The sequence below is a fragment of the Pelmatolapia mariae genome, linkage group LG3_W (assembly GCF_036321145.2).
Source record: "Pelmatolapia mariae isolate MD_Pm_ZW linkage group LG3_W, Pm_UMD_F_2, whole genome shotgun sequence".
Lineage (NCBI taxonomy): Eukaryota > Metazoa > Chordata > Actinopteri > Cichliformes > Cichlidae > Pelmatolapia > Pelmatolapia mariae.
Window position 1 is genome coordinate 92638100 of NC_086229.1, and position 20519 is coordinate 92658618.

At 43.6% G+C, this 20519-nt stretch overlaps 2 protein-coding genes across 4 annotated transcripts; both read right to left on the reverse strand.

Moving 5' to 3' along the window:
• Positions 1–780: 780 nt before the first annotated feature.
• On the reverse strand, positions 781–14039 carry sf1 (splicing factor 1). 2 transcript variants are annotated; one of them, XM_063470346.1, is made up of 12 exons: positions 13652–14039; positions 13007–13138; positions 11430–11505; positions 7834–7986; positions 5026–5115; positions 4739–4922; positions 4504–4619; positions 4243–4350; positions 3964–4156; positions 3658–3889; positions 2262–2426; positions 781–1848 (listed from the first exon to the last, which is right to left on the reverse strand). In XM_063470346.1, the coding sequence occupies exons 1-12, from the start codon at positions 13911–13913 to the stop codon at positions 1517–1519; spliced, it is 2043 nt and encodes a 680-aa protein (XP_063326416.1). In that variant the 5' UTR covers positions 13914–14039; the 3' UTR covers positions 781–1516. The 2 variants fall into 2 exon arrangements, with proteins under 2 accessions (XP_063326416.1, XP_063326415.1); XM_063470345.1 differs by having other exon boundaries at positions 3658–3892.
• Positions 14040–15910: 1871 nt separating this feature from the next.
• On the reverse strand, positions 15911–19915 carry LOC134625042 (RNA-binding protein 4.1-like). Of its 2 annotated transcripts, XM_063470372.1 has the most exons (3): positions 19730–19897; positions 18304–18727; positions 15911–17609 (listed from the first exon to the last, which is right to left on the reverse strand). In XM_063470372.1, exons 2-3 carry the CDS (start codon positions 18707–18709, stop codon positions 16756–16758), a joined length of 1260 nt encoding a protein of 419 aa, XP_063326442.1. In that variant the 5' UTR covers positions 18710–18727; positions 19730–19897; the 3' UTR covers positions 15911–16755. The 2 variants fall into 2 exon arrangements, with proteins under 2 accessions (XP_063326442.1, XP_063326444.1); XM_063470374.1 differs by having other exon boundaries at positions 17500–18727; positions 19730–19915.
• Between the last annotated feature and the right edge of the window lie 604 nt (positions 19916–20519).

A 20519-nucleotide genomic window follows, 5' to 3' on the forward strand; every position in this document is an offset into this window, starting at 1 on the left:
GCGTCTATGAGCACATTGAATGCTTTAAACCACGGGCAGAAAGATCAAACCAAGAAGAAATTTGAGTCTAAATTCAGTGTCATAAACTGAACAAGTACTGAAGAATCCACAGAGAAAACTCGGTCCAAGGTCAGGTGGTCAGGAAACCTCACCTTCAAGTCTTCAGGCTAATCTCATCACGTGACCCACAGTAAAACGGTTTACATGTAATATGAAGTAATCAAATTATAAATTACCCAAATGGCACAGATTACAACTGAAAAACGATTAAATTTAGATTACATGGTTTAAACTTTGAATAGCTCAGATGACAGAGCTCTCTTTGAGTAAAACACCACAGTCCAATCCTTTGTACTCATCTGTAATCCTGTCAACATTTCTGATATTTATTAAGCCTCATATTGAAGAGTAAGGTCAGAGCTAACCCAACCTAGACTTCACAGACTGACAGTAACACTTAGAGTATGTGTGGGGAGACTATAGCACAGCACGGTCATAGTCAGGATTTTACATGCAAACATGTACTATCAACTGGTACATGTTGGCAATCAAGTAGCTCTGAAGCTAATTTTTCTGAATATAGATTTAGGCTGTTTAAAGAAAGTTGCTTCAGGATGGGGACACGAGCTGCACGGCATTTTTAAGGCCATGTTCTTTTAAGCAGACCACATTATGTAACACTTTAATGAAGTGGCCAACAGGGTCTCCTCTCGGGGGAAAGAAAAGCTAGCTTTCTTTCTGACACAAAGGGCTGACATCCATAAAAGGAGAAACAACAAGTTGACATGGATCAGTTTAATATGAAACCAACATTAATTCAGGCTAACATTACACGGTGGACTCCAGAAATGAACAATTTTCTACTCAGATAAGTCAAACAGAAGCAACACTAACACTGCACACAGCGTCTAATCACAGCAGAGATACATGAACGAGGATCTTCTGAGCAGTCGATTAGTGCAGGGGGCACAAAGCTCAGTGTCACCGCCAAGACCCGGGCCAAAGAAGAAAATTAAAACCACAGGAATCCCTGGAAAACAATCTTAGTACTACAAAGGTTTTACGCAACTAAGGTACACTTCCTATGTTGCATACAAAAATATTCATCTTGTCCAGCTCAAAGCGAAGATGGGGAGCAGGTCAGAGTAGAAATGTGTTACTTTAAACAGAATGAGCTGTCTGAATGGATCATGCAAGCTGAACTCTGATATATTAAAGCCAATGACAGGCAAGTCTTCACATACATTAAACCTGGTGCTGGCTGGCTGAGTCATAACTGTACTTATGTAACAAACTATGGCAGTCAGAGAGGGACACTGTACACATGGGCCGAGCGTCGTGTCCACACAAACGTTAAAAACAGCGACAAGAAGTGGAATTAAGTTACAGAGTGAACAATCACAGCCTGTCACTGTTCACAACATCATGGATCCATAAAAAATAAAGCACTGGTTACATTTCTGTGAGCACAGACTTCAGTCTATGGGTACATGGTGACCATTCCTCTGACCCACACTTAATTCTGGGGGGGAGGGGGAGGGGGGGCAGGAGGCATGCCAAAAGGGGGCATGCCTGGTACCCCCATCCCCATCATTGTGACAAAGTTAGAGGGGTCCATGGGTGGTGGAGGCGGTGGTGGGGCATACATCACGCCCGTGGAGCCTGGAGGAGGTGGAGGTGGTGGTGGTGGAGCGCCCGGGGGTAGTGGGGGCTGGACCCCAGGTGGAGGAGGCACCATGGACGGCGTACCCATGGGTGGTGGGGGCTGGGCTCCAGAGGCTGCAGGCTGTTGGGGCTGTTGCCATGGAGGCAGGGTGCCGGTGGCGGGGCTAGATGTGGTGGTGGTGTCTGTAAGAGAGCAGGGGACACATGGAAATGAACTGTAGGCAAACAAAGGCTGCACATTCGCAGATAAGCTCCTTATGCATAGAGTCACCACAGCTCTGTGAATAAGGTTCATGAGTACGTCTCCGTGTGTGTGTAAGGACAAAGACATATTGCAAATATGCACTGCCTATCTGTTTGATTCTGTGATAAACTCTCAGTCAAATCAACACACCGAGGCCAACACTCTTCGTTGGGTGACAGCCCCCCCAGAAACCAAAAAAATGAAGCCGTTTTGTTATAGATTACACAGTGAACACACTATCACTCGTTTCAGTGTACACAGGAAGCAGTTTTGAAACCACTGACGTATAAAAGAGCTGTGTGTGTGCTGAACCACTGAAAGTTTTCTCAATAAAGCTTTTGTGCGCTCTTACTCTGTTGCCAGGGCAGTGGTGTGCTAGTTGCCATACTGCTGGTTGGAGGGGGAGGTGGAGCCTGCTGTTGCCAAGGTGGCAGAGGACCTGAAGGGGGAGGAGGTGGCTGGCTGCTTGGGGGAGGAGGTGGAGGTGGCATCATACCCATTGGAGGTGGCAGCAGACCTACAACAAAAGCACATAAGTTTGGTTTTTTTTCTATTTTGCAAATTTTCTACAGTAAAGCTCTGGGTGCTTTTCTAATACAGCAGACGCTCAGACGCTTCTTTTGCGTTTGACCTCTTCAATATTGGAAAGTCTTTACAATAAAACACACTTCAAAGCAACTTATGTACGACACAAAGAACTCAGGAGGTGAACTGAATCTTACACAGAGTTCATTAGCTTTCATGAGACGTCTCAGTAACTCGACTTGAAAAATCTAAAAGCCTTCATGAGAGTCCAGCCTGTGCCAGCTCCCTGCCATCAGTGGGACATCACTGGCTCTGTATGGGTCACCAGGTCTTAGCCTTTTACCCAAACTGTACTCTTATCACCACCATGCAGAATTTAATCCTCCATACACTCTGATTTTTGTTGGCAGTATCTGGTCTTTAAGTCTGACGTCATTAGCTGTGTCTGGGCCCAAACTCCGCTTCAGGTCCCAAAAACAAACGATCACTGCAGCATCACTGAGAGTTAAAAACTGTCTAAATTCTTTCATCTTTAATAAAATGATCAGCGTTGCTGCTTTACCAGGTGTAACAATTAAGTTTAACATCCAGGAATCCATGAAAACAGAATTTATTAAATTTAACAGAGTTAGAAGTTAGCAGGAAGTTAGCTCGCTAGTTTCCACCTAAACATGATATAGCATGTTCTGACTGAGAGATTTGTGAAAAATTCAAACATACAGCTCTGCTATCACTTCCAACATAAATGAAGACAGGAAACTAAACAGCAGTGACGTTTGTAGGGTTACTGAAGTTGGGCTAGCTGGTATATAATGATGTGCTACGTGGTAGCTAGCGACACAGCTATGTTAGCACAATGTAAACACAGTGAAGCTGGAGGATGAACGCTAACTTTTTTCCACTCAATAAAACGTGAGGGTTCCCGATGGTTAGGAACAAATGCAATCGCATGGCAGGATGCTGTAAACGGACCAAACTTCAGTCAGGAGAACAACTGAGATAATCCATCCACAATACGAGGTTAGTCATTAATATACTGCTGCATGGGCTGGGCTTAAAGGGTTTAGAAACTGACTTTTAAAAAAATTAAATAAAACAAGATACAAAGCATTAAAACATGTTAAATACACAACAGCCTTAATAAACGCAGAGTAGTTTGGACCTGAAGCAGGGTTCATACGCATCACTAAACACACTGTTGTGTAGTCTGGATCTGCTCTTACCCATTGGGTGTCCATGCGGTCCAGGTCCCTGGCCCATGGGAGGAGGAGGGGGCTGCATCCAGGGTGGAGGCAAGCCATTGGGGTTGGGAGGCATAGGCGGTCCTCCCATGCTGGGCATCGGAGGAGGAAAACTGTGAGGTCCTCCAGGACCACCGGGCCCCCCGGGTCCCCCAGGCATGCCGTGAAAGTTCCTGTTCTCGGCTGGACCAGAACTCATCCACGGAGGCCGGTTCTGCTGAACACACAGAGAATTTCAGACACAGCTCTACACGACGAGCACAGAGAACCACGTGCGTCCCAACTAACCGGTGGAGGTTGGGTGCTGTTGGGGCCTGCAGCCCGAGGTGCGCCCTGGGTGCTGGTGTGTCCTCCGGCTGACGTTGGGACAGGGGCCTCCCCCAGCTCAGCCATGAGAGACAGATACTCCTTGTCCATACGAGCCTTGTCTTGAGCTGACTGAGGGGGCTCTCCACCAGTTGCTCTGTGTGCAGCAAACGAGCTGTAAAAGAATCACACGTCGTTACACAATTCAGGCGAGTGGAGTCAGGAGTTCAGCTCAAGTTTGGACACTCAGCGCATCGTCACCTGCTGTACTTGCAGTCTGAGGAGATATGGCCGGCTCCACCACATTTAGTGCAGAGGGTGGTGTTAGTAATGCTGCGTGGCTCAGAGTTCTGCCAAGGACGAAGAATCCTGTGGATACAAGAGACAATAAGCATGGTGCCTGGAGACAAATCCATCCTTGATTTCTATTCTGGCTCATTCTGTACTTTAATGACCAGGTAGCTCCTCGTGTTATAACAAATAAAGAGTGATTGTGCACAAAGCCCGGGCAGTGTCACAGACCTGTTGTCGTCTTCCCTCAGTGTGCCATTGAGTCTGGCCAGCTCCCTGAGCTGCATTTTTCTTAGGTCGTTCTGATCCTCAGGCGTCTCAATGCCTTGTTTCAAAATGTTACGAATCTGTGGACACACATTTCACACCATTAATATCACGGTATATATTCCCCAAAGTATACATGCATTACATTTAACAAACTGATGCTAAACATCTTCACATAATGTACAGGAGGTGCTCCAACCTGCTCCACAGCTTTCTTGACGTTCTCCATCGTGTTGGCAGTGACCAGGGCATGCAGAGGCTCGTCCTCCCCTGGCAGCATCTGGCCATCTTTTCGACCAACCTTCCCCTCCTTCACAGACCCTTTCCCCCGGATCATAATCTTGGCACAGCACTCCTTCTCAATGTTCTTCAATGTATTACCACTGGGAGGAAAAACAAACGTGAGAAACTCTTTCTTCCCCCCTCAGTTGCAGTATGAAAGCACGTCAAACAAACTGCATGACTTTAAGATGGCATCGAACTTACCGGGGTCCAATGAGCAGACCAACAAAGTTGATTTCAGGGTATTCATCTTGAGGGATCATAACTTTGTCGTTGACTCTGGTGGCTGGAGGCCTGGAGAACACAAACAGGTAAAGCATTTAGCTTGCTAAATGTCCTAAGAGCCAATCCACTATTTAAATCATCAGCAATTAGCATGGAGAGTCCCACAATGTGAGACTGTCTGCATTTGCAGTAGGGCTGCTCTACAGGAAGAAAGTGTGTACTCTTCACAGAGTCATGAAGATACAGCTTAAAGCACAAAGCAGATGGACTCCAATCACTGATTTGACCGAGACCACTGAAGAAGAAAACTAAACTGAAATCATTCTGTTACTGACCAGCCAAATGCTCTCATTCTGACAATTAATGCATAAAAATCACTTTCTGATGACACATCATTCTTTTGTACGCGTCACTGCACATGACAACATATGACAATGATGATAAAAACACAGCAGTAATGTCGAATGAACAAGCTTCTCAAAGCTTAGAGAAACGCTAAAGTCAATCAGACTGTTGGCACTAACAGAGACCTCCACTCTTCTTTCTGTCCTGTTCTATAAGAGACAAGGAAAATAATGGCAGCATGTCTCTGGCCACAGTGTACCCATCATCTAATGGACAACAATCCACATCCTAGATCAGATTCTTGACCCTAACAAGAGTTCACTGAACTCAGATGGTTTGTGAGGTAGCAGTGGGCGATAGATTCAAATTTGTGCTAATGGCACTAATAACGATGTAGACCAGAAAACAAACAATGTTTTATCAGTGAGCTTCCAGGCTTCAACACTTACTAATACGAACAAAACCAAAGGTACCTGCCATCCTTCTTTACAATGAGCTGCTGCTAGAACACTACGGTTCTGCTCAAGTCCTGCTTTATCACAGCAGTGACTTCCATCCACCGTCTGCTCTGACAGACAGTCTGAAGGACTTCCATTAGCTTTTTCCCACTAAAGGTTTTAATGGTGACTATGGGAACAGCAGCAGTGTTTCAGACTAGAAACACGTTTTCTTTCACGCTACCTGAGCTCATCGTCTCGGTAACAGGATGCCTCTTTGCTTTTCACAGTGTGTAAACAGACTCCAGCTCCACACTAACCTGTGCCAGCCTGAACTCTGTGTGGGCTTTATGTTGTCACGCTATTTATTCATATGCTGCTCAAATACATTGGTATTGCACTTCCTTTTTTAGTTGCAAATGTTGGTGAAACGCTCGCCGTAAGCAACACTTCTTGTGATTTGGCGCTGAATTGTTCGTGTCTCCACGGAGACAATGGCGTGCTTTAGAGCAGTCTTATACGACATATTGCAGCAAAGAATTTGTGTTGAAATCTTTTTAAATAATTGGATTTTATAAAAAAAAAAATACTCAAATTGCAGCAGCCCTACATCTTACATTATGTTAACTACAAACTGACAACAGCTTGGCAAAGGCTAATACTCTTATCAGTCTGACTGCAAAAAGCTTGGGAAAGCTTTTCAATATGCAAATCTCCATTTACATATTACATACTTGGAGAAAGAGATCAAGGACTGAACTTAATTCAGCTTTGAACCGGGATGTTTGTGCCAACTAATTTCTTAATTGACTAAATGAGGAAGAAAAGAAAAAGAGACTAACTGAGTAGTATAAAACTAAGAAACACTCAGATACAGAATTAAATCTGAGAATTGTTTAATGAACAATAACGGACAGATTAAAAGACATCTGGTACCAATGACTAGTGACTCACACATCCTTGCTCTGAACATCATTTCCCCAGCTTGAACAAAATAATGCCGTACCTGCAGAAACAGATCCTCATGGAAAATGTGTCACAAGCTGCAAACTGCGATCCAGGCAGTTTAACATCTAAACACAAGGCTGACTGATTATCTCAGCTAACCATCAGGGTCTGACATTACCAATGCCTCCATGGCCCAGAGGACACATTACCCAGTGAACAGGTTGGATAGATGGATGAAAATTAAATCTTTTGTTTCTCTCAGTCAGTGCCCCCTCTAACCTTTTTCCTTCAGTTGTTAATTATGTCATATTGTTCCCAGAGAACAAAAAGCTAGTAGATTACAGAGAGGGAGACTAGTGGACTACTCTAAAAGTAATTTGGGATTAAATACAGCCCAAGTGCTGCTTGTGTGTTTAAGAGCTAACCCAAACTGTTCCTCACATTTTTTAAGGACCAATTGTCACAAATTGCTGCTGAAATGTGCAACAATTTGCACCACAGGCAATACTCAACACGCATGCAATGTTAGATTAATTTGCCGACATTAGCGCATTTGTCCCTTTGCAGGTAGCATCAACACACCTGTGGAGAGTGTGGTTAGACATTGCTTCAGGCAACTTTCCTGTGACACAGCCTACATGCAACCGCTATTTTTCTGCACCAACCGACTGCAGAACACTGCTTTTGCAAAGCTTCATCCATCTACTTATCAACTTTCCCTGTTTGCAACTTCCCCTCACAGACACAAAGGGTGGCATTATAACATCTTCGATCCAACAGTTAACAGTTAGTAACAGTTACCTTATTTGGGATACACACTCACACTAACAGCAACGTTTAACCATCCGGTCAATTGGTCATTTGTTATTTACTTTTTCTACCAAAATCACACCAGTGCCTCCATTAAAAGACTGTATGCTGCATGTTGTTTTTCTGTCCCCCATCAAACTGGCGTCCCAGATAAAACGCCAGCCTTTTATTTAATCAGATAAACACAAAATGAAACAAAAATTAAAAATACAGTCAATGGGGTGAAAGAAAAAAAAGATAATCATACTTGTAGTCTGCAGGAGGCTTGAAGTCAGGGTTGAGTCCAACCATTTCAGTGATAAGCGCATGTCGCTCCTCCTCGAGCTTCTTTCGTGTGCGATACTCGCGGGTGTTTAACCTCTTGCCCTCGCTGTTGTAGATGGGCTCAGGAGAAGGAGACCTGAGAGCGGCAGACAAAAGACAAGACAGACATCATCAACACCCTCCTACAAGCAAAGCTCTGCCAATAACAATCACACAGGCTCCCTACAGCTGACTAAGACTTTAACAATAAAAGAATCTCAATCAGTGAATCTTTAAAACAACAATAAACTTTGAGACTTTTTAAAAAATGTAATTGTTTCTACTGAGAGAATCTCAGATGGACTCTGACTCATGGCCAGTGCAGCAGTAGCAGCAAACTTAAACAAAAGAAAAGTATATAGGAACTCTGCACTGCCATTTCAAAGACTGAAGTCCATTCTGACATCAAAAAATAAATAATTTTTTTAAACAAAACCAAAAGAAAACAAAAGAAAAACGTAGCAACCAAAGCTGTATAGTGGCAGTAAACAAATACTCTGGAGGGGCATCAACCAAGAAGAAAAAATAAAATACACGGCCATAACTTCAACCTGCATACAGGATTGTTGGCCTACAAGAAAGCAAAGTTGGAGGCAAGAAAACAAATCAAAGCAAAATTTGCAATCCTAAGCAGAAACGCTGGCTGTGAGAGTTGCTTGGTGCTGACGTGGTGGAAGAGGTCCGTGCCTCCCCTTGGATGCTGAAAACCTGTGGTACTGCGTTAAGGAGGCTCTGTGCTTGAAAAAGGGTTAGGTTGATGTGGGGTAATTTGGGTTAGAGAAAAGGAATTAAGATTAGATATCCACCTTTTCCTACGCTCTCCCATCAGAGAGCCACATGTGTCCACGTGACGAGTGAGAAAAAAAAAAAAGATTTTCATTTTACGCTTCAAACTTCCAACGCTGACAACCTGAAACACCTCCCAAGTTGGTCACATTAGATTGGGAAGTGATTTCTAAAGCTTCTGCAGCTCTGCATTCAAGTTTTGGACAGCTGTGGAAATGTCTGATTATGATGAAAAAAAAACTATATACAGTGTACAGGTGACCGGGACGCTACCTAGCAAAGGTCAACTTCACACACTCTAAGGCAGCCATTGGCTTTCCAAGAACACATACATTTGTGTCAGTTTTCCTCCAGACCTCAAAATCCAGAGGGAAAACTGAGCATATCCTCCTCCTTCCTGGGCAGAAATGTTCACAGCCTCATTAGGGGAAAACCAGAGAGGACTAGCAACAGATCACTTGTTCACTCCAACACAAAGCCCAGTTGGATCACTGGGAGGTAATCAAGTAGGCTTCATGCCATGGGCTGAGTCACTGGCAACAATGGACCGAAATAAGTATGTGAAATAAAGTAAGACAAAGCAGTAGTTTGGTGCTCGTGTGCATTTAGTACCCATCTTTTCAAAATGAGCCAATTCGAGTCAAACCTAAGATGTGAAATAAATCAATATGCAAACTTATTTGTACACTAGCCCAACCTGTGTCAGAGGAAAATCTTTACACATGAATTATAGCACTCACATATCCAGACAGCCCCCTAACTGCAAACACAGAATAAGCAGTGTGCAGAAATACTACAGGTTTAAATTTGAAGCAACGACTGTGTTAAGTAAACTGCCAAGCATCCAATAGAAGGAGTCTGGCAGTGACTAGCTAGATACCCTTGTTAGGACAGCTCTAAAGACTGAGCATATAGTCGACTATGGAAAGTTGGCTTTCAAAGCCTTAAAATCCTTCAACTTATTCTCACTCCCACCTCAGGCAGGTCATAATTTAATGTGCTTTTTGGCCCTGCAGCACATGTTCTCTGCAGTGTACTGAGGAATGAAACACAATATCTAGGAAAAGCTCATTTTCCAAACATTTGTGTGGATGTTTATGAATAATAATATCAGACATATTCAGGGTTGGTGTCAGTCATGTAAACCTTAGCTACATTACTAAACTTACATTAACTTAATAAGTAGCAAACTAGTAACCCTTTTGAATGGCTCATAGCTTTTAATACGCGACCTCTCCTCACCCTCGTGTTCTTTAATGTGGCTGTGTGTAACAGGGACACACACCTACCACTAAAGTCTCTGTGATGGTATTAACTCATATTCGTATTTGGGTATAAAATATAGAAATTAAATACATATGCAGTTCCACAGTGTAGAGGTTTATACGCTCATCTAATGCACAAAGTTCAAAAGTGGGAGGACGGCATCAGAAAGGGCGTTGGGCATTATTCAGTGGCTCCATCTCCTGTGGTGAGCACTGCAAGAAAGTGAGCAGCCACTGTTTTTGTTTGTTTTGTTAACAATACAGTTACAGCTGTCAATTAGGTTGAAAATTTAGAGAGTGAAGACTTTGACGAGTCAAAGAATTTTACAACGAGGAGACTAAATATCATAAATGCAGCTACTGAGTTATAGCGACTTAATGTGGAACACTGACTTTACCTGAAAACGTGAAGAAGAGGATCACTGAGTTTATATTGATTGATTGATTTACCTTTATTAGTCCCACAACGGGAAATTTCATAAGGCTGCTATATGAGCTACCCAGCGTTAGCAATAGCATTATGAGGACGCTAGCTTCAGTCTGTATCAGGATGGAAAACACTAAAGTTTGTCAGCCTGGTAACATGTGAAACCAAAGGTCGCAAACAAGCACAGCCATCTATAAATGTATAGAAAGGTGAGAGAGGAGTGAGAATGTGTTGACCTTTTTTTTTTTTTACTCAAGATCAAAACAGTGGTTGTAATTTCATTCAAATGAAACAATTCGCATAAGCTTGTACAGATTTCTGTGAGAGAAACAAATCAAAGGGACCATTCGATCACTTTTCTGCTACTGTGAAGCAAACCTTACAGTGTTCCTGTGCTGATGGCAGCTGTTGAGCTCAGAGCAAACACCTTTGTCAAAGCTTGGTTTCCAAAAAAGCAGCAGCCACAATGTGCACTTTGATTTCGTGTTTTTGTTAAACAAATGTTTCACCTGTCATGGAGGAACTTTCTGTTTGCGTTCGCCAACAACTATTCAAATGTTACTAAGGTTTGCTTTTGGCTGTTTGCTATATTACAATTCTTTCATTTCAGTGTAATTACAAACACTGCTTCTCCGTCTTGAGTAAAAACATTCAAACTTGTGTTGTTTTACAGGAAACAGTGTAACAGCGGAGTTCTGTTAATCACTCTCCAGTTTACTCAAAGAAAATTTAAATGTACTTTTAAAAATGCATCATTACCAATTCTAGACAATCACTGCATGTATAGAGAAGTGCTGAAACTAGTAGTCACGTGTACTAAGTGGTGATGGACGAGGAGCAGTCTTTAGAAAAACGTTCATATATATCAATTCTCCTCTAGCAACAGGAAATGGAAATGTGAAGAACTCAAACTGTCTAAACAACACTGTTCTTCACTAAACTACATCCTTCAGCTAATACTAAAGTTTTAGGCTAACAACCACATATACTCTGAACATGTCTTCCAAAAAGTCAAGAAGGTAGAGAAAGTGTTACTGTTCGTGGATTTAATCTTTTTCCGACCTGTCCTCAGGGTTAACAGGGATTCCCAGGTCTCCTGTACGCAGTTTACGAGTCAGGTCTTCAATCTGCAGTTGGACTGGAAGAATTCAGGTTAGGAAAGAAAAACAAGGATGGAGAGAAATTTGATTACCACAATAACAACAGAGAGACAATGCTCTGCACATTGGAGCACTATCTCATTCATTACTGAGGTAAAGACAAACGGTGAGTCTGTTAAATACAAAAGGAAGATCAAATAAACATCTGGTAAGACTCTAAAGTCATCATCAGAAGCACACATTACCAGCAAGTCCTAGAGGTCGTTTACTTTAGCATGAAAAAGTCTAACATCTTCCCTGTCGACATACGAACGTCAATGTGTCCGTTAACTCCACGACTCCTAATAATACCTACCGTATATAAGACTCTTTAATTAATTCCATGAACAGTGTTTAAATCTTAAACATTTGAGGATACGCTGGCTATTTGTTTTTATAAAGTCAGTCGCAGTCACTCCATAGATCTAACACTGAGGGGATCATTCCAAAGACAATGAAATCAGTCAGTCATCTAATGCACATTATGAAAGCTGTGATGAAATACACCAAACACACAGGTTCACTGGCACTGAAACTATTAGTCTGGGTTATTGAGAAGAATAATACAGGGCCAGTGACTTGTGCTTCATCTTTAAATCTTCCCTCACAATGTTTTTGGGGCTTTACTGAATGAGGAAAAATAACAAGTGTGACGACGGAGGGTGGGCACAAATGAATGTTTACATACCAAGATCAACCATTACCAATGAGTGCACAACATCAATAATGATGTTAGTTTCTGACAAAAAAGGATTGGTCTGCTTCAGAACACCCGCTGAGGGCCTGTGAAGGCAGTATGTTGGTGTTACACTGCTGCTGGAAGGCATGTGTGGTTCAAAAGGACTTTTTATGATCAATGTTTTTGGGACAGGCCAAAATCAGAGCGCGCACACAGTCCTTAAGCATTTCCGAATTTGCAGTGCCCACAAAAACAACAATTTGTCTTCTTTAAACGCACTGGACTCGTTTGCCATTGAAGCAGCATTGCTCACACTTCAAACCAAAATAAACAGAGCATTCTTTAGCAATGTTAGGACATTACGACTAACTCCTCCATGCACAGGAACAAAACTGATGATGTGTAGGGAATCAGGCAAGACAGTGAGCAGTGACCTGCAGCTGAGGACAGATATCTGCAAGCAGTGGTGTTTAACAATCTACTCCTCTTGCTAATGGGTGCCCAATGGTATGCAAACTATAACACTATGCAGCACCACCACTAAGCCTCCATTACAAAGAAGTCAACTTAACATTTTCAATCATAAAGTAATCATTGCTCTTCAGAAAAGACAACAGTTGGAGCAAAATGTCCCATCGTGTTAGAGTAAACATACTGGAACCAGAATGTGTAATAGGTGTCTTTAGAAGCTCTAACTGTTGGCAGTTCAGCAAACAGGATAAAATTATTACTGGCAGGGAAACTTAAACCCCAAACAAGTAATTTCCTAGACACATAATACAAGAAACTACATGTTTCATTATCACCAACTCAATATTTACCTATATATGCTCTCTCCTGATCCCGGGTCAGTCCGGGTGGGATAACGGTGGGCATGCCCGGTATGACGGTCTTCTGATCAGGCGTCTCGCTGCTCCAACGACTCTTCTTTCTTGCCTTCTTCTGGCCGAAATCTACCGCGAGAAACACAGCATGCCGGTGAAACATTACATGATGCACGCCAGCTCTACCGCCCTTCACGGCATTGATGGAGCCGGTGTATTTCGAGATTAAATGCAGGAGAACGGCAACGTGGTCATCACGTTACTGCTCGTTTGGGCTCTATCAGCTACTCCTCTCTCATGTGCTTCGATTTAGAAAAAGGCAGTCAGTTATGGATGGCCTTGATGAGGTTTACGTATGAAAGCGAGGCAATGCACTGTTACTAATAAAACATACCGTCAGGCAGAGAGCTGTCGTTTCGCCAGACTTCACTATTAACCCTCGTTAACTAAACCGTCAGGTCAGAAGAGGACAACCTAGACCAAAAAACACCAACCACTATCGTTTACTAACCAACTTTAGCGGCTCCTTATCCATGCCGTTCAGGCCAGGGCTCGTCACCCATGTTGGTTAACGTCGTTAGCTTCAGCTCGCTAACGCCGCGTTGAGGGCTACAGGAGTTAGCTTCAGCTCGCTTAACTTACCAGGTTTAGCCATTCCGCTCCCCGCAGCAGATTGCTGTTGAGCTTGACTCGAAAAACTTGTCCCCGGGTTGAACTGATGAGACTGGGGAAAAGATGCGCTTGGCATCGAAGGCTGGAAGCCTTGTAGAGAAGGAAAGGACCCGGGCGGCCCCGGTGTTGGCATCAGCCCGTTCCCCGCACCAGGCCCGGCATCAAAGGCTCGTTTAGCGCCAATACTAGGGTGCAACTTCCCTAATGGAGTTGCATTTGCTCCCGTCGCCATTTTCGAATTACTTAAATGGCTCAATCAGTATGAGCGATCAGTCAGCTCAGGTTTAAATGTGTGCAAATACCTGACAAAGTGCTTCCTGCTTTAGCTCTCACACAATACTTCAATCAAAATGGCGCCCAACAGAAAATCACAAAGGTTAATCCTTCGGACGTGGGACGGGCCGTCGCAGTAAGAAAGATTCCTATTGGTCAGAACAATGATTCCTGCGCCTCTCATTCTAAAAATCGATTGGGTGAAAAATGTCAATCTCCTATTTTTGATACGTCGTTAACAGGCAACAAATCGCAAATATAACGTGTCTATACGCTCACCGGCTCCAAGTCTGTACATTAATGCATGTAGACGACCTCCTGAAATTCATACCTAGCATCAGCGTAGGGAAGAAAGGTGATTACGAGACTTTGAATGGGGGCTGCGGTTTCACAAACTGCTGAGATTTCCCTGCACAACCCCTCTCTCTGAGGCTTACACAGGATATTCCGGAAAAAAGAAAATATCCAGTGAGCATCAGTTCTCTAGGGGAAAGGCCGTGTTGATGCCAGTGGAAAGCAGAAAAATAACCAGACTGCTTCAAGCTGATAGGAAGACAAACAGAAGAAAAACAGTAACACAATCAGTCGTTACAATCAAGATATGCAGATAAGCATCTCTGAGCCCAGAGATGACCTCAACTGCCTCAGAAAATAGAGTGCAGTGGTGTTTTTAACCTAGTCTAGTTTATTATGTGTACTCTGAGGTATTTATAGTCCTCCACAATGTCCACATCGACCCCTTGGATTGAAACAGGGGTCACAGGTTTCCTGGTCCCCCTAAAGTCCACAAACAATTCTTTGGTCTTTGTCTCGTTGAGCTGCATGTGACTCTGCTCACACCACATAAGAAAAGAAAATGCTACATCCAGATGAACAGAATCAACTTTTGGAGATTTACTTACATGGATGATTGAGCATGCATCAAGATGACAAAAGAGTCCACCACAACTCAGTACTCTGTCTCAACACCCTCACTGATGCATCCACCCACCGCAGTCATCAGAAAACTTCTGAAGATGGCTGAAGTTTGCGGTGTAGGGGGTGAAGAGGACGGCCCTTTGTGGTGCCCCTGTGTTGGTAATCACCTTGTCAGACACACAATGTTAAATGGCCTGGCTGTGGATTGCTGTAGTCAGCCTGCATTGGTGAATCTGTTGAAAAACAAAGTCAGCTCATTGATTCTGTCCTCACTGCCCCCAGCTCCTCTGCTGTTGGATGTCCTGATATACAGCCAAGTGTCATTACTAAAATTACTGTATATTATAAATAATAATAACAACAATAATAATAGTACTCACTAGTTCGGGTCAGCCATGAAGCAGGACAGGTTCAGACTCCAACGAACAATCGGCTCTGCAGGGAGGCTTATCAGCACCGATATGCCCTCCATCAAGGACCTGTACAGGCCCAGTTTTAGGAAAGGGCCAGAAAACATCTCTGCAGACCCTTCACATTGCAACTGCAGAGCGCTGTTTACTAAAACCAGCTGCCAAAGACAGTTTCTTCCCCCAGGCTCTCATGCTGATGAACACTGAGAAATAGCCCACTGTTATATCGTTCAAGGTAACAGTGGCTTAGTATTACACTATTAAAATGAGTGTCTAAGATTCAGTCAAGGTTTGCTCTATGTTCAGGGTTGTTTTTGTTTGTTTTTTAAACAAAACGCTTTTTTGCATTTAAAAAAAAACAAACAAAAACAGCAAAGTGAACTGGAGTCAAACAAACTTGGCCAAACACAGATTCTGATATATACACATGGCCAAGTTTATCATGTTGTGACATATTTCATGTCACAAGTTGCATTTATCATTCTCTGTAGGGAATCTTCTCTAGGCAAAGTGATCTTCCACCAGTCTTCACTTGTGTGTTCACGGGCTGATGGACTCTGCAGTCGATTTCACATCTTATAGTAAGCACACACACACACAGAGGTCACAATCCTCAAACTTTAGACAGATTTTTTATTATAACCTAATAGTGAGAAATCAATACAGACAAAAAGGGTTCCAAGGTCAATGCATTACTACTACAAGTTGAACATGTGAATCTCATATTTATCATAGCAATGGAAACCAATGGAATTTAAGTAATGTTCCTACTGTCAGTAAAATAAGAAAAAAAGAAAAAAAAAATCAATCACAATGTAGCTTAAGAAAAAAAAGTTCTCCCATCTTAATTTCACAAATGTTTTCATCTGATCCCGAACAGAAAAGTGGAACCATGAGAAGGAAGAGAAGGTCCTCGTTTTCAGGCTTCAAGCACTCACATTTGTTTAGCCGTTGCTGCAGTTATGAGGCGTACTTCCACTAACACAAATACACTAAATGCACATAATACATTAGAAGCTGCTGAATACACTTGAAGTTCTATTAACAGAAGACTCACCTTTACAATAAGCACCATGCACTAATGTAATGTGTTCAGGCTATGTATGTTTTTTTCAGGAGGGCAAGAATTCAGTTGTGGCAGTGTCACATAAGGAATCAGGCTGGACCTGCTTTTACATACTTGCTAACTGCAGCTATACCACAGCATGTTACAAGACAATGACAGATGGGAAACTGAGACTGGAGTGTGAATTAGGACCTGGAAGAAGATCAAAGCATATTGTGAATGTATCCAACCATTTAGACTTATATGTTCTCATTACTGTGCCCACCCACCCACCCACCCACATACAGAGCGCTGACTTTAGCTTCAAACAACAGCAATGAGATTCACTGTGTGACGTTTACATGGCACTTCGGCTAGCCTACCTGCTTACTGTAAATCAGCTCTGCCCTGACTGCATGGGACAAGCACTAGTATGTATACCGTGCCCGCTCCGCGCCGGGATCCCGCGGATTTTCATAGGCAGAACTTCTTGGGAGGGCGGTCACCGGAGAAAGGCGCGAACGCTCATATGTATATCCATCTGCTTCGGCAGCAACTCTCCGAATCGGACTCCGGTCACGTGCGTAGTATGAAGAGACTGGGGCTGGTGGAGGAGGGAGGGGAGGGCGCTCGTATGGGTTGACATTAGAGGGAGGCAGACGCTCCCTCATTATAGCCGTGGAGGAGGACGCTGCTGGAGCAGGCAAGGGGACAGCGCGGCGTTCCTCGAAATAACTGCCTCCGTAAGAATTGGCCCTGTACTTCTCGTAGTAGTCCACAACCCCGTACGGATCTCTTTCCTCATAAGGCGACCGTCGCACCGGGTAGGCTGGGAACGCGCCATAGAGTGAGCCGTTGCCCCTGTATGCTGCCTCGCCGCCATACATCTGAGCCATGCTATGTTCTGCAGCAGCATTTACACCATAGCCCGGGTGTGGCCCATACCTCATTGCACCCTCATAGCCTGCACCTCTTCTGTACCCTGCCATGTTGCTGCTGTGACCGGAACCTCGGGAAAAACCGTGCACAGGAGCATAGCTGCCACCGTAATCTGGTTCGCCACTGAAGTCCGGATGATAACCCCTGCTGCGACCCCGCCCGCCAAATCTCGAGGCATCGTATCCATCAGACTTTGGCTCTGAACCGTGGTAGCCATTTTGGTCAAGAGGGCATTCTTTGGACCAGTGGCCTTCCTGCCCGCAACGATAACAACCCGATCTGTCTCCCATTCCCGGCGCAGTACGCAGGCGGCTAGTCGAAAGCTTCACGCTCATCAGTTTGCCTTAAAAAGAAAAGACTCAATAAGGATTTATACCTGCATTCATATTTCCTGCCTGTATCAATCAGCTAAAAAGCTGCATTGTATTCCAACAGTAGCAAGAAGACATACCTAATGATTTGAGCACTAAAAATATGGTTATTAAAGCTGAAATCCGTAACTTAAAACGCTTCTTAAACCACCGAAAACACAACAGGTAACTAATACGATGTGATCAGTGAGCGTCAATTTCAACTTGTACCCGTGGTGCGGACGTGGATCTCACCGGCACAACCCGAGATTTATGATCCTGCGAATAAATGCATGTCAAACACCACGTTCTACGAACAGAACTACGTCACGTCCGTTTTAATCCTGCCCTTAATGGGACTATGCATTTGGTCCGATATGTACACTCTATGTACTTCAAATCGGAGATACTTGGAATAACCACAAAACAGGTGTTTACCTGACGAGTGAGTCATAAATTCCAGTCTGTGTCCCTTTAAGTCCACAACACAGGCGGATATTACCAAAGACATTACGGATACCAGCTTTAAAATGATGTTGGAATTGTTTATTAAAACTTACCTTAGTTCTTTTTCTTTTTACTCACCTGCATTTGAGCAATAATTTACCCATCAACATAACAACAATATTGATACTACATCTTTAATCTGACTTTAATTAAATCATCAAGCCCAGCCCAAGAGTTCACCTTTAAAAGCTGTGTTGTCTAACTGATTAATGGCTTCCATGGCATCCTCCATTCTCTCCATGTGAACAAAAGCATAGTTTTTTACTATGTCACACTCCAACACAGCGCCAAACTCTTCAAACTTGGCCCTCAGCTCCTGGTTGGTACAGGCAATGTTGCCAACGTGCAGTTTGGTGGATCCCCTCGACTTGCCACGACTTAATTCCACGTTCATAGGCTGGCCATTCAGCTCATACTGGTGGAGATTGCGGATGGCTTCCTCTGCCTCTGTTTTGTCATCCATGTGCACAAAGCCAAAGTTCTTGACAATTGAGCATTCTGCAATCTTGCCATACTGGGAGAAGAGAGAGCGAAGTTCATCTGATGTGGTGTCTGGGGACAAGTTCCCTATGAATATTTTCACCATTGTGCAGGCTCCACGTCACTAAAGGAAGAGAGGAACTTCAGCATTAGTAGCGTCATGACTCCGATGACTGAATTGAAACTTTTACCAGGTAATTTAACAAAATGCTATTCAGTTCAATTTTATTAATATAGCGCCAAATCACAACTCCAAGGTTGTAAGGTGAACCTCTACAATAATGAGAGTTTCCAGCAGTGATGCTGAGCAATCACTACTCAAACTTTATGGACTTTTTTTCCATTGACAAGGCTTCCTGCATCATGTAGGAGTGAGGACCCCTACTAGTTAACTGTATAGAAAGTCTCCACGTAATCTAATGGGGACAATACAAACAACACTGGTACAGTCCGCACAGAATAGAGTGGCAGCAATACTAACAAAGCCAGCCTGAGTGGGTTATCTTCATTAAAGATAACCCACTCAGCTTTAACGTGTCACCGTATGGGCCTGTAACGTTAACTGGAGAACAACGTAATGGACGCGCTCTTTGGGCAAAAGTTTAAGCGCAACAACTAAAGTTTGACGAAGGAGCTGACCAACAGACAAAGATGCAGTGGACTGGATTCAGCGGAGCCATTTCTATCTGCTGTTCAGTTTACAAAGAACCAGCGTGGTGTGCGGAGTCCAAAGGAAACGCGCGAACGAGCCATTAGCAGGCACAGCAGTGCCCGCGCGGTGCTTAACCAGTCACTGAGCACGCAGCCGAAAAAAGTCGTTAGCGGCACCGCTAAATAACATCACCGCAGTTTATCTGATTACACCGTGCACCAAAACCGTGACAAAACACTTACATTACCGCACTTTACTATGCCTTATGCCTGCTTTAGTCAGTTACTCTTACGTAACGTCACAACATTCAGGCTGCGGCCTTCACTACACGAGTCGCGAGGCTGTAGCTTGGATGTTGGATTAGCAGATCTCTTTTGCAGCAAACACTTCTGGAGCAGCTGGAACTGAGGTGTACTGGGTCATTTTCGCAACCGATTTTTGTTCTTCGCAATTACGAGGCAATACAATTCATACCTGTTAAAGTCGCACTCCTCGTCTTCTCCCTCGGAGAATGAAATGGCGGCTAGCGCGTTGGCAGGCAAATACATACAGCTAACCCCGCTAGCGCTTTTTGGGAGGGACTAGCTAGCACCGAAAGCTAAGCCATGGCGTCTCCACATGCAGAGCAAAGGAAACCAAGGCAGGAGAATAGGCAAGATGGAGGATATACTTCGTGACTTCACTAGGTGTAAAATAGTTTTTTTTTTTTTAAAAAAAACATTATTATCAGTACTTGAACAGTGACATTTAAGAAATCCGACTTGCTTTGGAAGATTAGCACCTAATCACGCTGATCAAAAGTGAAAATGGTTCTTTCATACAGTCGCTGGATCACATCTTTGGGTCTTTGATGTTCATGCGGAGACACACAGCCCACTCAAAGCTGGATCTGTAGCCTGGAGTTTGGAGGTCCCATCTCCCACCTTGGTTCACGGAGCAATGTTTTCAAGTTAACTGGACTACCACAGACATATTAGTATCAATGCGTTTCGTCCAATATGTTCTGATATGAAAACCTTATTGATAACAACGTAGAGAAAGAGGGGGCTATTTAGTTCTGGTCCATCCCAGTTTGGGCACAGTGGTTCGTCCTGTATACTCTACAATCCGCAGCAGAATAAAACACACATGACCCAAACTGTGGCTCAGCACATAAGGCTGTTTTGGTTTGTCAAATTAATTTTTATTTCTCCAGGCTTGTCCCGGTGACTTCTCTCTCTTTTAAATGGAATTCAAATGCACGGTCCTCAATTTTAACACAATG